The 14981-nt window shown below is 39.3% G+C and overlaps 1 protein-coding gene across 1 annotated transcript in view; it reads left to right on the top strand.

Moving 5' to 3' along the window:
- WDFY2 (WD repeat and FYVE domain containing 2) overlaps nt 1-14981 on the top strand; it is a gene marked incomplete at its 5' end in the record, with an annotated part of 70133 nt that overhangs the window by 37972 nt on the left and 17180 nt on the right. Inside the window, 3 exons of the mRNA XM_082278458.1 lie at nt 2468-2535; nt 7679-7752; nt 14529-14583. Of these exons, the coding sequence (XP_082134584.1) occupies nt 2468-2535; nt 7679-7752; nt 14529-14583 (197 nt within the window). The remainder of the gene's footprint in view (nt 1-2467; nt 2536-7678; nt 7753-14528; nt 14584-14981) is intronic.

Raw genomic sequence — 14981 nt, 5'->3', positions numbered from 1 at the left:
ATTGTTGAAGCCTGGGGATTTTGAAATTGATAGCACTCAAATACATAGATTGGGATGGTCAAGAAAGACAGGTCTCTCACAGGTGGACCTCCTCAGGGCAGTTTCATATTGAATTATTTCAGCTCCCTGTGATTCATCCCATTATTTTTTTGTGCACACTCATTCGTTCCCACAGTAACCTCACTTGTCAAGGACAAACACATTTGTAAGAGCTCATCCATTTGGGAAACAGAGTGGTTGATGTGCTTCTGGAGCTTCTAGTCAACAGCTGTGGTCAGCTATGGGGAGAAATGACAGAAGGATTTGTCTGTCCCTCTCATCACCAAAGATATGTCAGCATTGTTATTGGCTGCTGATTGTGCCTTATAAAAAGTTTTGGTGTCTTTGCTTCAGAGCTGCTGCTGTGTTCAACACAAAAAGGCCACTAGACTTAAGAGATAATTATAGTGAATGTTACATGTTTTCAGTAATTTGTGAGAGCTTTCTAGCCTTGGGACTTGTTAACCCAGTGAAGTGATAGTTTTTAGAGCAACATACTGTGTCAAAGTGTCTGAGATATTTCTGCAATGATTCAGCTTGTGTAGTGCCCAAATACCCACGGTCTCTGAATTATTTGCTGCAAAAGGAGTTTGAATGCAGGGTAAGATAATCAGGAACCTGATTTTGGATATATGCAATACAGGCAGCCATGATGGTGCAGCCTTTAGTTTGAAGGACAGATTCCTAGTTTTGGAATTGCTTTATTATGCATAGCATCTCAATTCAGACTATATTTGTGTATGTAATGCCTTAGATCAATTTATATTATATTATAATAATTAATTCATTATATTTATTATATTTATTATATTTGTTATATTTGTTATATTTATGTTTATTATATTATGGTTTTGCTCTGAACTTGTACCAACTAAAGAGGGCTGCAATCTGCTTTTTTAATAAAATGAGGTAACAGTAGAAATGATCATATGGTCTTTTCCATAAGCTGTTTTATGTACTACATGTTTTATGTACTAAAAAGAGCCATTCTTGCTTGTTTCTTTTTCCTTAGTAGTATCAAGCACAAGTTATAGAAACAATGCTTTTTTAGATCCCTCCTGTATCTGCTGTTGCATAGTAACTTTGGTGGAAAAGGCTAAATAGAAGTGGGTGATGGGTCGAAATCTATTGTGCTATGCTAACATGGTGCTGTCTTGGATAACTATGTTTTCTAGAGAAAACATTCAGTGTAAATCAATAAAGAGTGCAATACAGTATTATATGGAGAATTTTCTAGTTAACAGGCGTCATAAGGATTAGAGGAACAATAAGGCAGGTAACAGGTGGCTGTAATTGAGGTGACAGTGGGCTATGCAGGAACAAGAAAGACATTAATGCTGCTTTAACTGTTGACACTGTTACTAGACATGTTTTGATGAAATTAACTGATGAACTGAAGTTAAGAGAGAACTTCAATTACAAAGAGGCTTCAGACTGGACCAAAACAAGAAAATGGCAATGAAAGGTGAAATAATAAATATTTAATGACCCAGATGGTACATCAGTCCAGATCCTCTGCTCTGGAAATAAGCAACAAATGTCTCAAGTGTCTGAAGGGCATGGATTGAGTAACAGGGATCTGACAGTATGATATGATCATGAGAAAGCAAAAATAATCCTGAGATACATTGGGAAGATCTTCTAGTAGAGAGGAAACTGCTGATGAGTTTGTGGGGAGCACTGTGGGGTGCTAAGTGCCTGTTCAAGGACAACAACTCCAAACTGATGGGGCAGAGGAGACCTGCAAGGCTGCTTGTCACCTTGGTCATCCTTTTCAGAGAAGAATGAGAGTTCGGCTTCTTTGTGCTCATGGCTTCTTCTGATAGCACTCTGCATGCACTGAGGAGAGGGAAAGGTCCTGAAGCTGAGGAGCTCATTGTTGGCACAAATGGACGTAATCTCAGTAATTAGCAACTGAAAATCTCAGAAGCTCCTTCTTTTTCTTAGAGGTTTTCCTGAAGCAGAACAATGAAACAACAGGCAGCAGGTGGGCCAAGGCTTACCCTGAGAGCAGGGGGAAGGCTTCTGCAGAGACTGGAAGTGCTGATACAGGAATGCTCTACTGGGCTACCTGTGGTGTCCCAAATCCTCATGTGAAGTGTTGAATGAGCAGTCATGTTCAAGTCTTTGTAAAGGCAAAGGACTAAAAGCCATAGCTGTTCCCAAATACTGTTGAGATATGTTCAGCCAAGGTGTTGAATACTACATGGAACCAAGGAGTGGTCTACTCTCATCACCTTACAGGGGTTGAACTGAGGCTGATGTATCAGGCTGGTGTAGGAGTTCACAGGTTTATTTTCCCTCTTAGCAAAATAATTTAATTTTGAAGAACATCTAGTACATTCATCATGACCACTTTGCTTTCGTTCAGTCATGGTTATTTTTTTAATTCTTCCTCACATGTATGTTGTGTTTTTTTCTTTTACAGAACAGTTCGTGTCTGGCTGAAGAGAGACAGTGGGCAGTACTGGCCCAGCATATACCATGCAATGCCATGTAAGTATAAGGAGATGTTCAATATCTACTGTGGATTTGCAAAATGGCTTTTCTGGTTTTGATGAAGCTTCATGCTTATGACCATTTGCAAGCTTACATCTTTGTTTCAGATGTTATTCTTGAACAATCCTCTTGGTATTGGTGAAGCTTTACCAAGTTACGTGCTAATGCTTCTGAGAGGCATCAGAGATTACAGCAGTAAAAGGATACAGACATGTTAGTAAGGGATGAGCATTTAATGCAAACATAGATTTTAAAATGTGGGAGCTCAATATGTATTCTTGTATTCTGCCTCTAATGGAGTCCATAAAGCTTTGTAAATCTCCTGCGTAAATCACTCTGCCCTTCCTACTGTATGTGCTCAGTACATTAGAGTGCAATGGTAAATGGTTTTATTTGGTAAGAACTTAATATTCCATGGCAGCTAATATGATAGAGGGGATACCAGACAGGGAGGGCAGCTCTTCCAGTTTAGAAGCAGAATCATTTTACCTCTACAATTAAATGTGGAAAACCAAATTTCCCTGATGCATCCCTCCATTATGTCTCCTCTCCCAAAGAGAGTGTTCATTCTTTGAGAAACTGCAGAGCAATGTCCATTTTTCCAAGAGAGAGTTGAAGAAATGACAGCCCTTGCTGTTTGCTGTAACCCCTGTATTGAGTGCAGGAATATAACTTTGTAGGTTGTCAGAGGCAAGCATATGCTAATGCTCTTCAGTCAGCTTCAATCAGATGTGCTAGGTTAGCCTGTCTTTGGGAATCTTGTAAAGCTGACCTTAAATCCAGATTGGGGAGCACATTTCAGGTCTCATGGAGGTATTCATACTGTCTGGAGAAAGAATTATTTTAAGCTAAGATAGGTAGATTTGGAAGAGACATCTGTCCCATGATATGTAAAACATTTAATCAGTGCAAGTTTTAGTACAAGAACATCAATTTAGGACCCTAGGGCAGCCATGGTGTTTGCCTGCTTTAAGAAAACAATTATTTGGTAGAGAGGAGGATCACTCATCTTCCTTTGGTGATGGACTAGCTCATAAGAACGTGTCAGTCCCCAAAGGTACTTTCTGCTCAAGATTTTGCACAAGAAGTTATTGTGAGCTAGCTAATGGTGTGGCAGTATGTGGAGCTCTGTCATGATCACTAGCAGTGGCCTGAGTTCCCTTAACCTGTCCTAAGAGGTTTGCTTTCTCCAGCCAAACTGTTATGAAATGGCTTTTCTAGCTATTTGGCATTGATACTTCTCTTTTACCATGTGGTGTTTTTGCATATATTTGCATTTTTGAATCTCATTAGGTTCTTCTCTGGTCTTAGCAAAGCTGTGTTGTTGCCAGTAATAACAGCTTCAGTGGAAATGATGGAGTAGATCCAGTTCCACTGAAGGGGGTCTGTTTCAAAGCTCCTTCATAAATTTGAACACTTGACAGTACTCCTTCACTTCGAAGGCTGGCAAGCTTTTGAGGCATGAGATAGTAAAATTATACTGTGTTATTCAACAATTTAAAGAATGATCAGGTATAATTAACAACTGAAGCAATGACATTACATGTAATTAATGAATTACATTATCAGCCATGCCTTTAAGCTTGGAAATCATAGAAAGGGCTCTGAGTCAGAATCTGTACAAGTCTGTGCTTAACTGGAAATGATGGTTTTGTCTGTTTCTGTGTTGATCACCATTCTGATGGTGCTCTGCTTTAGGTTCATACTGGGTTTTGTTGTTTAAAGAACAATGACTGCTGAGAGGTTCTCTATGTAAAAATGTAGTAGGCACAATGGTGCCTTTGTGCTGCTTAGCAAACTGTGAGTGGCAGTCCTACCTATAGATACCCCATTAACATGACTTGTGACTTTAAATGTGGTGATGTGTGACCCAATCTATTTTATGATGTGATATCAGGTAGCCTTAATAACTGAGTTTGCAGCCTAGGTCCTCTGGGAAATGAGAAGGATGAGGAGTTGGGTTGATTCAGTGATGTACTTTGGTCAAATTCTGCACCCAAACAGGGTTATCAGTGCATTCTGAATGTGAAAATCATTAGATATCTGGAAAAAAGTTCAAGATTATAAATCTTTTCTGAGTTTAGAGGTAGGATTTCCCCTAATCGGGGAAGTTTTACATCCTGCCTATGGGTGATTCTATGGTCAAAAGATTCTGGACAACGCAGTGGCCACATTTTTGATCATCATCTCTAGCCCATGAACAAGGAAAGAGCTGTAGCTGAAACCTTGCTAATACATTTCCTTCACACCAGTGTTGTCTCAACAGCTGATTAGAACAGACCTCTGTGAATGTGTAACCCTGGTTAGATGTGTGCTCTTGATTACAGGTGTGACCATGGTTAGATTTGTCACTTTGGGCACAGAATTAATTAAAAAAACAACTTATCAGACACAAATTTATGAAAGGTAAAGAAATTGTAGTCAGGAGTCAAGTAAACTTTTCCAATTAAAAAAACCATCAAAACTAAGACACAAAAAGACCCAAACGCAACCAAAACCCCTATTACAGGTGTAGAATGGAGTAAAGGATTTATTGTACTGGGGAGCAGTGGAGTATCCAGTCTTTGGTGCAGATAATACACTGCTTGTGTTATGATGGTTTTCATAACTAGCGCTTTGCTTTGAACAGGAGGGTAAAAAACCTGCAAAGCAAAACATGCTCCTTTGGTCTTGAACTGTGTCACATGTAGGCACTTCAAAGTGGGGGGGGGGTCCCTGAAACTGCAGGTATAAAGTCTGTATTTCTCTTCTGATTCTCTCAGCCTCTAATAAAAGTAACACACTCTTGAGAGCATGAGGTATGTAATTGGGTTTTTTTCTCCACATTTCATTTTCTAAAGGCAAAAATCAGTGTGTATTTGCCCTGTATTTAAGACAAAGACTGCAGCCAGACTTCTGCGTCAGGAATATCCTGCTTGTCCTCTATAGTAGTTCAGATCAATCTTTTTCCAGTCTGAAATCCAAATCATAGCTAGGTACTGAAGTAGAGAGCCTTCAGAGTGCTGTTATTTTTCCTGGATATGTTTTTAAAAGGGTCTTAAATATCTTAGAATCTTAAGGTTTCAGGTTTTTGTTTTGTTTTATTTTTCCTTTTTTTTTTTTTCTTCCCCTCTTTTTAATGAGCCTAAGTGCTTAAGTACCTGAATATCGTTTTAATTTTACTAGAGTAAGCTGCTACAGTGTTGTTACAACTGGCACCACTGACTACATCAGTGTAGCTGGTATGGACATAGTTTTAGTGCTGACATAATGATTTTTCTAAGTGCACATGTTACTGAAGAGTTCCCTTGGGAAAATGATTATAGCAAAATAAGTATCTTTACACTGCTATGATTGTGTACACACAGGTCTGGAATTCAGAAGTTACTTCTTTTGTAATCAGAGTGTGTCAAGCAATTGCTTGCATCATTTGCTTCAGGAGTGTTTGGGAAAAGCATACTTCAAATAGTTAATTTACCTGAGACGACTTCTCTGTGAGCTGCTCATTGCCTTCAGAGATACTGGTAGTTCTTTCAATGTATGCACAGTGTCCAGCATTTAAAAGCTGCTGTGTAGAATATGCCTGTTCTGGTATTAAGTGCCTTTAAAATTCTTTGATGTTTATTCTGCTTAGAATTGGGGGAGAGGTTCTGTCCATTTGTTTCTACAGCTCTTATTCTGCTACGGGCATAGAAGTCTCAATATAATAGTAATGCACCACCTTTGAAAGGGATGATTCCAGTTTGCCTTTTCTAAGGGAAAGGTACAGGAAGGAGCAATTTTGTCACTGTTACTAGGCCTGATTTAATTGTTTCCTTTCTGTCAGTTTCCTTGAACAGAAGCCTTTTCTTTATTTCAATTCAGTCAACCCTGCCAGGAAAGAAATAAACTGAGGCGCCTGCCTCGATGTGGATCTGATGGGCTTTCTGTTTATGGTTACTTGTCCTTCAGGAAACATTTCAGGAGGGAGTCAGTACTGAAGGTGGAACAAGTTTTATTAAACAGTCAATATTGACTCTTCTTCTTCATATACCTTTGCTGCCAACTAAACTATCAAGGAAGATTTGCTAAGGTATGGGCTGTTTAGTCCTAAGTGAGACATTACTCAAATTGAGAATGTACTGGATTACAGTACTGCAAAAGAGAGGACTCCAAGCTTGTTAGTAACACAAACATGTGAGCAATCACAAAGGAGAGTAGAAACCAAGAGGGGGGAAAAAAGCTGAACTAAAAGTGTATCTGACTGTACTCTATATTTATCATAAGAATATGGTTTATAAAGCACTCTTACTGTTATCCTAGCTGCAGTTGGCAATTGATCCTGAAAAATAATTCCTGAAGGTTTCTGTTGGGACAGCAGGATTCCCAGCTGCATGCTGCTGTGTTGGGCAGTAAAAACAATTCCTGCTTTCTGAATGTAATTTCACAATTTTTCAATTAAACCAAGCATAGCTCTTGAATTCTTGCAAGGAAATCTGGTTTTAGCCTTGATACAAACCCTGCCAGATCCTTGAGGGAGCATACTGTGACCGTCTTGTGTGCAATTTAAGGATAAATCCTGATGTTTATTAGAGTAAAGTCAATGTAATCAAGCAATGGGTAGTTTTAGATACAAAGTTTTATTTCAGTCATAGTATGTGATACTGTCATAGTGCTGCCTGTTATGAAATTGGAGTAGGGGGCAGTTAAACTCAGTCCTTAATATTAGCTGATATGTTGATTCCTACTGGGGAATTTTCTTACTGTAGGTACAGGATGCAAGCCTCTGACATAATGTAGTGTTTTGTTTTATTGTCAGCACAGTTCAGGCAAATGTAAAAAACTAAATTATTCAGCTAAGTAATCTCTGACTTACACTGAAATGTCAGGTGCCTCTTACATCAAAGCAGCACTATTGCACTTACATGAAAAGTCTGTTTATATGTAACTAGCAAGAAACATAATGAAGGAACTGGAGGAAGAAATAGCTATTGTTCCATGTCCTAATAGGATAGGGTTGAATGAATTGCAAGAACAGTTTTATTTTAATTCTTGTCTACTGGAAAGCTCAAAATGCTGCACAGCATCACAAAGCATGTTAGCTAGTTTTAGGCTTTCCAGAACTTCAAGAAAACGAGAATCGCAGTTTTGTTAACTTCATCAACATGTTCATTTTTTTCAGCTCCATGTTCATGCATGTCTTTTAACCCGGAAACCAGAAGGCTGTCCATAGGTCTAGACAATGGTACAATCTCAGTAAGTACATCCAAAGATTTCTAGTTGAAATGGTTCCTTTTTGAGAAGTATGTGTGTGATGATGTGTTGAGAATATTTTTGCTAGTGTTTGGGAGACAGACTTTTTAATGCTAGTGGAACTGAATCTGTAGTGTAGAAAATGTTAGATGATTAAAAATTTTATTCCAGCTGCCACAAAAAGATTGAGTGGGGTTTACAGTATTTATTAGGCAAGTCAACAAACTGTCTTAATTTGCATATTTCTTTAAAAATAACACAGAGAAACAGCTGTTGTTTTATTAAATTTAAGTGACTTGTTAATTACATGATACCAAAGTTTTCTGAAAGCAGCAATTAAGAGGAGGAAAAATCATCTTCTTAGAGGCAGAAGGTGGATTTCTGCTCCATATCTATCTGCTTTTCCACACTTCAGAGTTCACATTTTGTTTTCCTCTCCCTTCAGAGGAGTTGCTTCTAATTGGCAGTGAAGTTGCTGAGAGATTTGGTTCATTAACATCTGAGGTAGATGTGTGGAAAGGAAGTAGGATATTAGAAGAAGAGTGTGTCTGTTAGATCTGTGACAGAGGGTAGCAGATGACCTTATTTATTGGATTTTTCTGTATCACTTTGGAAGAGTGGAAGAGTCATGGGTCAGAGGTATTTTTCACCTATGCTTCATCAATAGATTCCTCTTCCAGTTAAAGATCATTTTACCTCACTTCAAATTTTGCTGCTGTTGTCTCTGCCTTATGGGCCTTATAACTGAATGAGTGTTTTCAGGCTGGCATAAGGGCAGCTGTCTGCACTAAAGCCAGTATGGTGTTTGGGAAAGGGGGTGTGACCCTTTTAGCTGTTGCCTGTAAGCTCCATTAAAGATGTGAAGGTTTTGACCTATAAAGCTATTAATGGCTAGTAGCAGAGATTTTTTTTGTGTGCCTGTAGGAGATTTTTCCTTTTGTATCTACGAGATGGGACAGATTCCAGAGAATTCTCTGCACCTCTGAAATTCTCTCCTTCCCACTCTCTGAAGCAGCTGAAATTTGCCGGTCCTACTAGGCACTTTTGTTTTCACTGTTTTCACTGGGCCTTTGAGGAATGTGAAGGCAACTGTAAATAAGGTATTTAAATACTCTGGCATGATGGGAGATGTGTCCTTTGTCTTGGGGGCATTTTATTTTGAAGAGTCAGAGGATGCTTCAGAGTAAATGGGGTCAAATATTTTCCATTCTGAAGCTAAAAAAGGTAAATGAGATATGCAGGTGATAAATCTACATATGACTTCGGGTATTTATAGGTATATATTGCCACTTCTAAGGCAGATTCTATTTGTTGCTAAGCTGGGTTTTTCGTTTCCCAGTCTTCTGGATACAAGTATGTAGTAAGGGGGAAGTGCTTGTCTGTGTTACTTGATTTAGTCCTCTGTAGCTGCAAGCATTTGTGTGGTGCAGGGAAATGCACGCCACAAACTTGTACAAAGGATGACATGTTTTTGTCTGTAGCAAACCTAATACTTACTTGTAAGAGAAGCCACTACTGTAATGTGCTGCAAGAAGCGGTGGAAGTGGGAATGGAAGAGCAATGGGAGCCCCATTTTCAAATCCCAGCAATACTGGGGTGTAGAGAACATCCCCAAGTACTTGAACGTGAGTTACAACCACCCTCTGGAGGACAGGATAAAATTTCTTTCCTGGGCCCAGCTATGATTAGTGTAGCACAGGAATACATAAGCAGGGCACATTGGCCACAAAATAACAGAATTTAATCAGCAAGGTGACCTTAGTACCCTTATTTTAATTTCCTCAAAGGGAAAGTACAGACAATTTGCTTGAGCACCTTGAAATATTTGGGAATTAGTCAGCTGCTCCACATTATCACTTCTGTAATGCCCAGCACACTTGTGTATGCTGGGTGCAGGGCTGAAAAAAACCCAAACAAAAAACCAACCAACCAAACCAATAAACCCCTGAAAATTATTCTGCACCTTCACTTCGGGTAAAAAGAAAGGATTCCTGCTAAGGGCTGTGAGCTGATAGTCATGATTTTTTTTTGCAGTGCAAGGAAGTACTTTCAGGTGTAAATGGAAATAAGAAAATGCCTTTTTTTTATTCTATGTGAATTTTTTTTAAGTTGTTTGGATTTTGGTTATAAGTGTGGCACCTCAGGAATGTGTATGCTGCATTATGAGAAGGATGGGCAGCAACACTCCTGGCACAGAAAGAAGTTCCAGCAAAGCCACCTGAGGTGAGCTTGTATGGCCACCTCTCTTTGTGAAGCAAGGCGATAACTTTTGCTTCTACAGAGAGGAAGAGATTGTTTTTAACCTTTTGTCACTTCTCAACATGAGGGCTGCACAAACATCTGTGCAGCACCATTATCTTGAATAAGCATCTTGCTTGAAGAGTGGTGGCACCTAATGTAAAAAAAAAAGTTTGTGATCTGCTTTTTTTACACTTTGCAGACCTTTTTTTGAAAAGAGATGGCATCCTAGGGACTGCTTGAGGTCCCTTTTGGAAGCCAGAAGACCTTACCCTGGACATTAATTCCTTGCTCTGAAGTGGAGAAAAATGCTCTGGGTGCAAGACTCTCAAGATACTACAGGAAGCAGAAGAAAGGTCTTCCACTTGCAATAAACAGGAGGCATCCACTGCCAAGATGAGTCTCCACCTCATTTCGCCATGTGAAAACTCATTGCCTAGATAAAGTTAATCATTAGGTTCTGCAGCCAGTAGAGGAGAGATGCCTTTGGATGTGCCCAAGTTACTTTTCCTAGAAACCGTTATGAAATGGCATAAATTTCTCTCTTCATTTCTGGGGAGATTGAAATGAGCGATTTAGTTTTTAGGTAGCTGAAGTTGAATTAAATTGATCTTTTTTTTGCTGACCATGCCTATGTCTGTATGAAGCTGTTACATTAAGCAGAGCCATGAGGACAACAGGGCCCCAGAACAACCCCTTCAGAATTCTTCCTTGGGGGTGGTACTTACTAAGATAAATTCATCTTCCACCTCATCTGATCTTAGTGCTGTCTACAGGTTTGACCATAAACAGTACTTTGAATTCCTGGGACTGAGACAGGCTCTACCTGCTGATGTACAACCTTCCCTTCTGCTGTTATGGGGAGTTTAGTATTTTTTCCCCTCAAGAAATGAAATGAAATTATATAATAAATAAAGTGAAAATGCTGTCATTATTTATGACATTTTTTTCCCCCTGACAGATATAGATGTAATGTCTGACAGAAGATTTAAGAGTTTTCATTCTCTTCCATTTCTGAAGCATGTTTGTTGTTCTCTGGAAGACCTGAGAGCGCAGTCGGTCACTTGTGTTAACAGGATAAAGTCAAGCCTATAAGGAGATTTGTAGTGTGTTGTTAAAATGGCATCATCTATCAAAGAACAGACTGTAAATTCCCCGGGATGGGAACTAGGCTGTGAATGGGTAATGTGTAACTAATATATAAAGATTATTAACTCAGAAATTGATTCAGTTGCTTAAGGAGAGTTCTCCATTTTGTGATACAGCCATTGACATATACCTGAAGCTCTGGGAAGGCATGGATCTTCCCTAGTTCCTGGACCATGTCACCCATACCCATGGCCAAGGACTCTGAATTATTTGAACAAGATGCTGATACTATTTCTAGGATGAGGTTTTAGAGAAGTCTTTTGCTCAAGAGAAGTTCCAGGTGGGTGTATGTGTTTCAGTGTGAGGGAGGTGTGCTACACAAAGAAATAGTTGCAAGTCTTTGTACGTCAGTGGACATCTAGATTTTGACAGTCTTCAAGAATTCTCCTTTGTGCCTTGTGAAGACTTTCATGGTACCAAGTCACTGTTGTAATAATAAGCTTACCTGAAAATAGGCAAGACTGAGCATTAACATTTTAAGTATGATAAAAAAGGTAGTAAAGTAGCTCCAAAACCTCTGAAGGATAAAGAGTGATCTTGCCAGAAGAGTTGGTTTTGATCCCTGCAAGGAGGCTGTTTGGTTTTGTCATCTTGAGTGCTCTGATATGTCCCAGTCCTTCCTGTGCAAAAGGGCTCAGAGAGGACTCAGAAATCTTCCTCTGTTCTGTTAACAAGCACTGACTGAGCTGTGTAGGTGACCCTAGCTTTTCCAGCTCATTAAGGAGAGCAAGAAACTGCCTAATGAGAATTGAGTGTCAGCAGCTCTGAGAGGAGCAAAACATCTACGTTGGCAAGGACAAAAAGCCAGCTTCTGCTGGAACAATGTTAAAGAGATGTAGTCGGTGTTTTTGTAGTGCAGATGACACAATGTATGTGCAATAGGGCATGAATTTCTTGAGCAAGGTGCCCTGTGCTAACATACCTGTCTAGTGACGCAACTAACGCATTCGGCCTGAAGAGGGAGAGGGCAATAAGTGCAATGGAAGAACATTTGAGAGTGTAAAGGGGAGCGGGGAGACCTGCAGAAAGATTAGAAAATGCATCACAAATTATCAGCTACTTTCAAAGAAGAAAATTATATGCAAGAAGTCTTCAGGAAGAAAATTATATCCAATATCCAGGTTATCTGAAACTGTGTTTATCTTGTAATATATTTGGTTTTATTTTGGATGGAGCAGAGTATTGATAGTACATAGCTGTGGTTTGTATTAAAGCATACAGTGGTAATCAATATTTGGATACATCCTACAAACTGCACATGTTTGATTTATTGTATTATAATGGAGAGATTCAAAAGCCTTTTCAGTCTTCCACTGAAACTGTGGGACTCTTTGGGTCTCAGAACAGAATGACCACATGAAATTTGTTAAGAGAAAAATGCAAATAGAAGTGAGAATGCAATGCTCTCTCTACATCCCACCTGAAGTCACCAGCATCTGTGTGCCACTGCAGTCAAAGACAAGGACAGCCAAATTGGTGGGAAAGGCAGACATATCTTCCCATCATGTGTTGCAGCAATTAAAGCAATTTCTCTTTGGGTAACAACGGCAGAAAGCATTCTAGCAAAGGGTCCTGCTTCAAATAGGCTTTGTAGTAAAGCATTTCATGTGGTGATTTAGTATTCTTCAGACAGTGGTTGATGAAAACAGGTTCCCCTCTAGGTAGCTGGAAAGCTATAGCAGATTTTTAACTTTCTGTGGTTTGTAGAGTTAAGGTGACCCTGATATAGAAATCCAGCTGACTTAACTTATTTCTTACTGCTGTTTAAGTAACACCCCCACTGTAGTCCTTAGCTGCCAGGGAAACCTAATGGGAGGTGGTGCAGATTAAGGAAAGGAAGATGAAGTAGAGCAATTTAAGAGAACATATTTATTACAAATTTATGAACAGAAACCTAGAGAGAGCAGAATACATAGCTGCCTCACAGTTGTTTTTCTGGAAGCTGGGATATGTAGATGTTCCACAGATGAGTACTGTAACCTCTCCACAAGCAGAAGATATGATGTGTTTGGGTAATTATGGTGCTGAAGGCCAGGCAGATTACCTGCAGTGACCCAGCAGAAAATGCAGGGTGACTTCTTTTTTAATTGTGGTTTGGAAACTGGGGGGGAAATACTGGCTTGTTGGGGGTTAGAATGTCTTTTGCTCTTTTGCATTAAACATTGGTTTGCCTTAAACATAGTCTGTAGGCCCCTGAAGTCCAGTCTTCTCCAGTGCTTTTGGCATGTGCACAAGAACATTTCACAATTGTATGTTTATCAAATTCGCTTATCTTGCATTTGTAATGTTTATTTTAGTTTTCCATCCTATTTCAGGTTAAATGAGTTAGGTTTTACTTCTTCTGTCCTCTAGGCAGATTAGCACAGGGAGTTTCTGTGTAGTTTGCTATAAATTATTAATATGATGTGTTTTTACACTCCTTCATTTTTTACTTTGTGTTTCTCTGAGTATGTGATGTATGCACATAGATACCTGACAGCTCTGTGAAAGCTAATTCATGTGATGCAGCCGCAGAGCCTAACCTTTGCTTGAGTGTTTCCTCCAGAGAGATGTTGCAGGAATTTGCTTGTGGCCATTCTGATTCCCCAGTTTTGAGCAACTCTCCTCTTCAAAACAATATGCAGGAACACCTGGGTGGTCAGTCAGTTTAACCACCTGGGATTTTTCCAGGAACTGAGGCTGCCATGCAGACCCTTAGCTGCCATTCTCATCATTTCGTCATGCAAAAGCCATACTGGAAATTGAACAGCAGCATGAAGGCAGCAGAGCCTGTCCCATAGGTGTGCTCTTGCCTGGACACAGAAAAGTTTGGGTTTCTGTTTGCCTGAAGCACTGAGAGGCTGTTTAACAGAAACCTGAAATGCATTCCATTCCCATCACGTATTTTTGGTACCTAGCCTGGACTGAGTAACTGAGAGGGTCTCGTAAATATTTATATTGAGTTTTCTGAGTGTTCAGGTTGGGGTGCCGTGTATGCACCCACATGGATATGTGTGTATACACAAATGTACACGCGTGCACACATAGCTGTGCACACATGCGGGTTTCTGCCCAGGCAGTCCTGAGCAGCAGGTGTTTGCCAGGTCTCAGGTTCCTCATTTTGTGGCACCTCAGCTCACAGCCAGTCATTTCTGTCAGCTTTTTTGACTTCTTTTTTAATGGTTCCTCTTATATCCATTCCATTCAGAAGTACTCATAATATTGTTTCTTAGGCAGCTTTAAAAAGTGAAAAAATTTAGATTTTTAGGTACTCAAAGTTATTAAAAGTATAGATAGGGCTGTGATTGTGAAGAAGGGAGAGCTTACCTAGGTAAAGTATTCAAATGTAAACAGTCTCAAACACTTTACATCTCTAAGCCATGTTTCTTTTGATTTTTCTTTCCCTCCCTCAGGAATTCATTTTATCTGAAGATTACAACAAGATGACGCTAGTGAAAAGTTACCAGGGTAAGAACCATGATATGTGTTAATTGGCGTGTATTGTCATTAATTTTTGTTAATATTCTCTTAAGGAGTGTGAGTGGAAAAGTTTCCCTTGCAATGATAGACTTTTTTTTTTTTAACTAATATAAATGCTAGTTTATCAATAGATCTATAATGTGCTTTGTTTTAAAAGAGCTGTTTCATGTTCTGTTTCTCCTTTTAATTGTTCCTTTGGAATATCACAGTAGACGGCAATCTGTCCACGTTCGGGGAATAGGAGTTTTAGTTTTCAGTCTTCAGTAATCCAGTGTATCTACTGAAACAACTTAGGAAACTAACCCATCTTTTAAGGCTGAAACTTTTGGGGTTAGTTTGGTTATATTTCAGTAACTGACGGTTCCAATAACCACAAGATTATCAGT

This window comes from Coloeus monedula (assembly GCF_965178545.1).
Source record: "Coloeus monedula genome assembly, chromosome: 3".
In the NCBI taxonomy this organism is placed as follows: domain Eukaryota; kingdom Metazoa; phylum Chordata; class Aves; order Passeriformes; family Corvidae; genus Coloeus; species Coloeus monedula.
The sequence above is the reverse complement of the archived record's forward strand: the minus strand, read 5'-3'. Positions and strand labels throughout refer to the sequence as shown.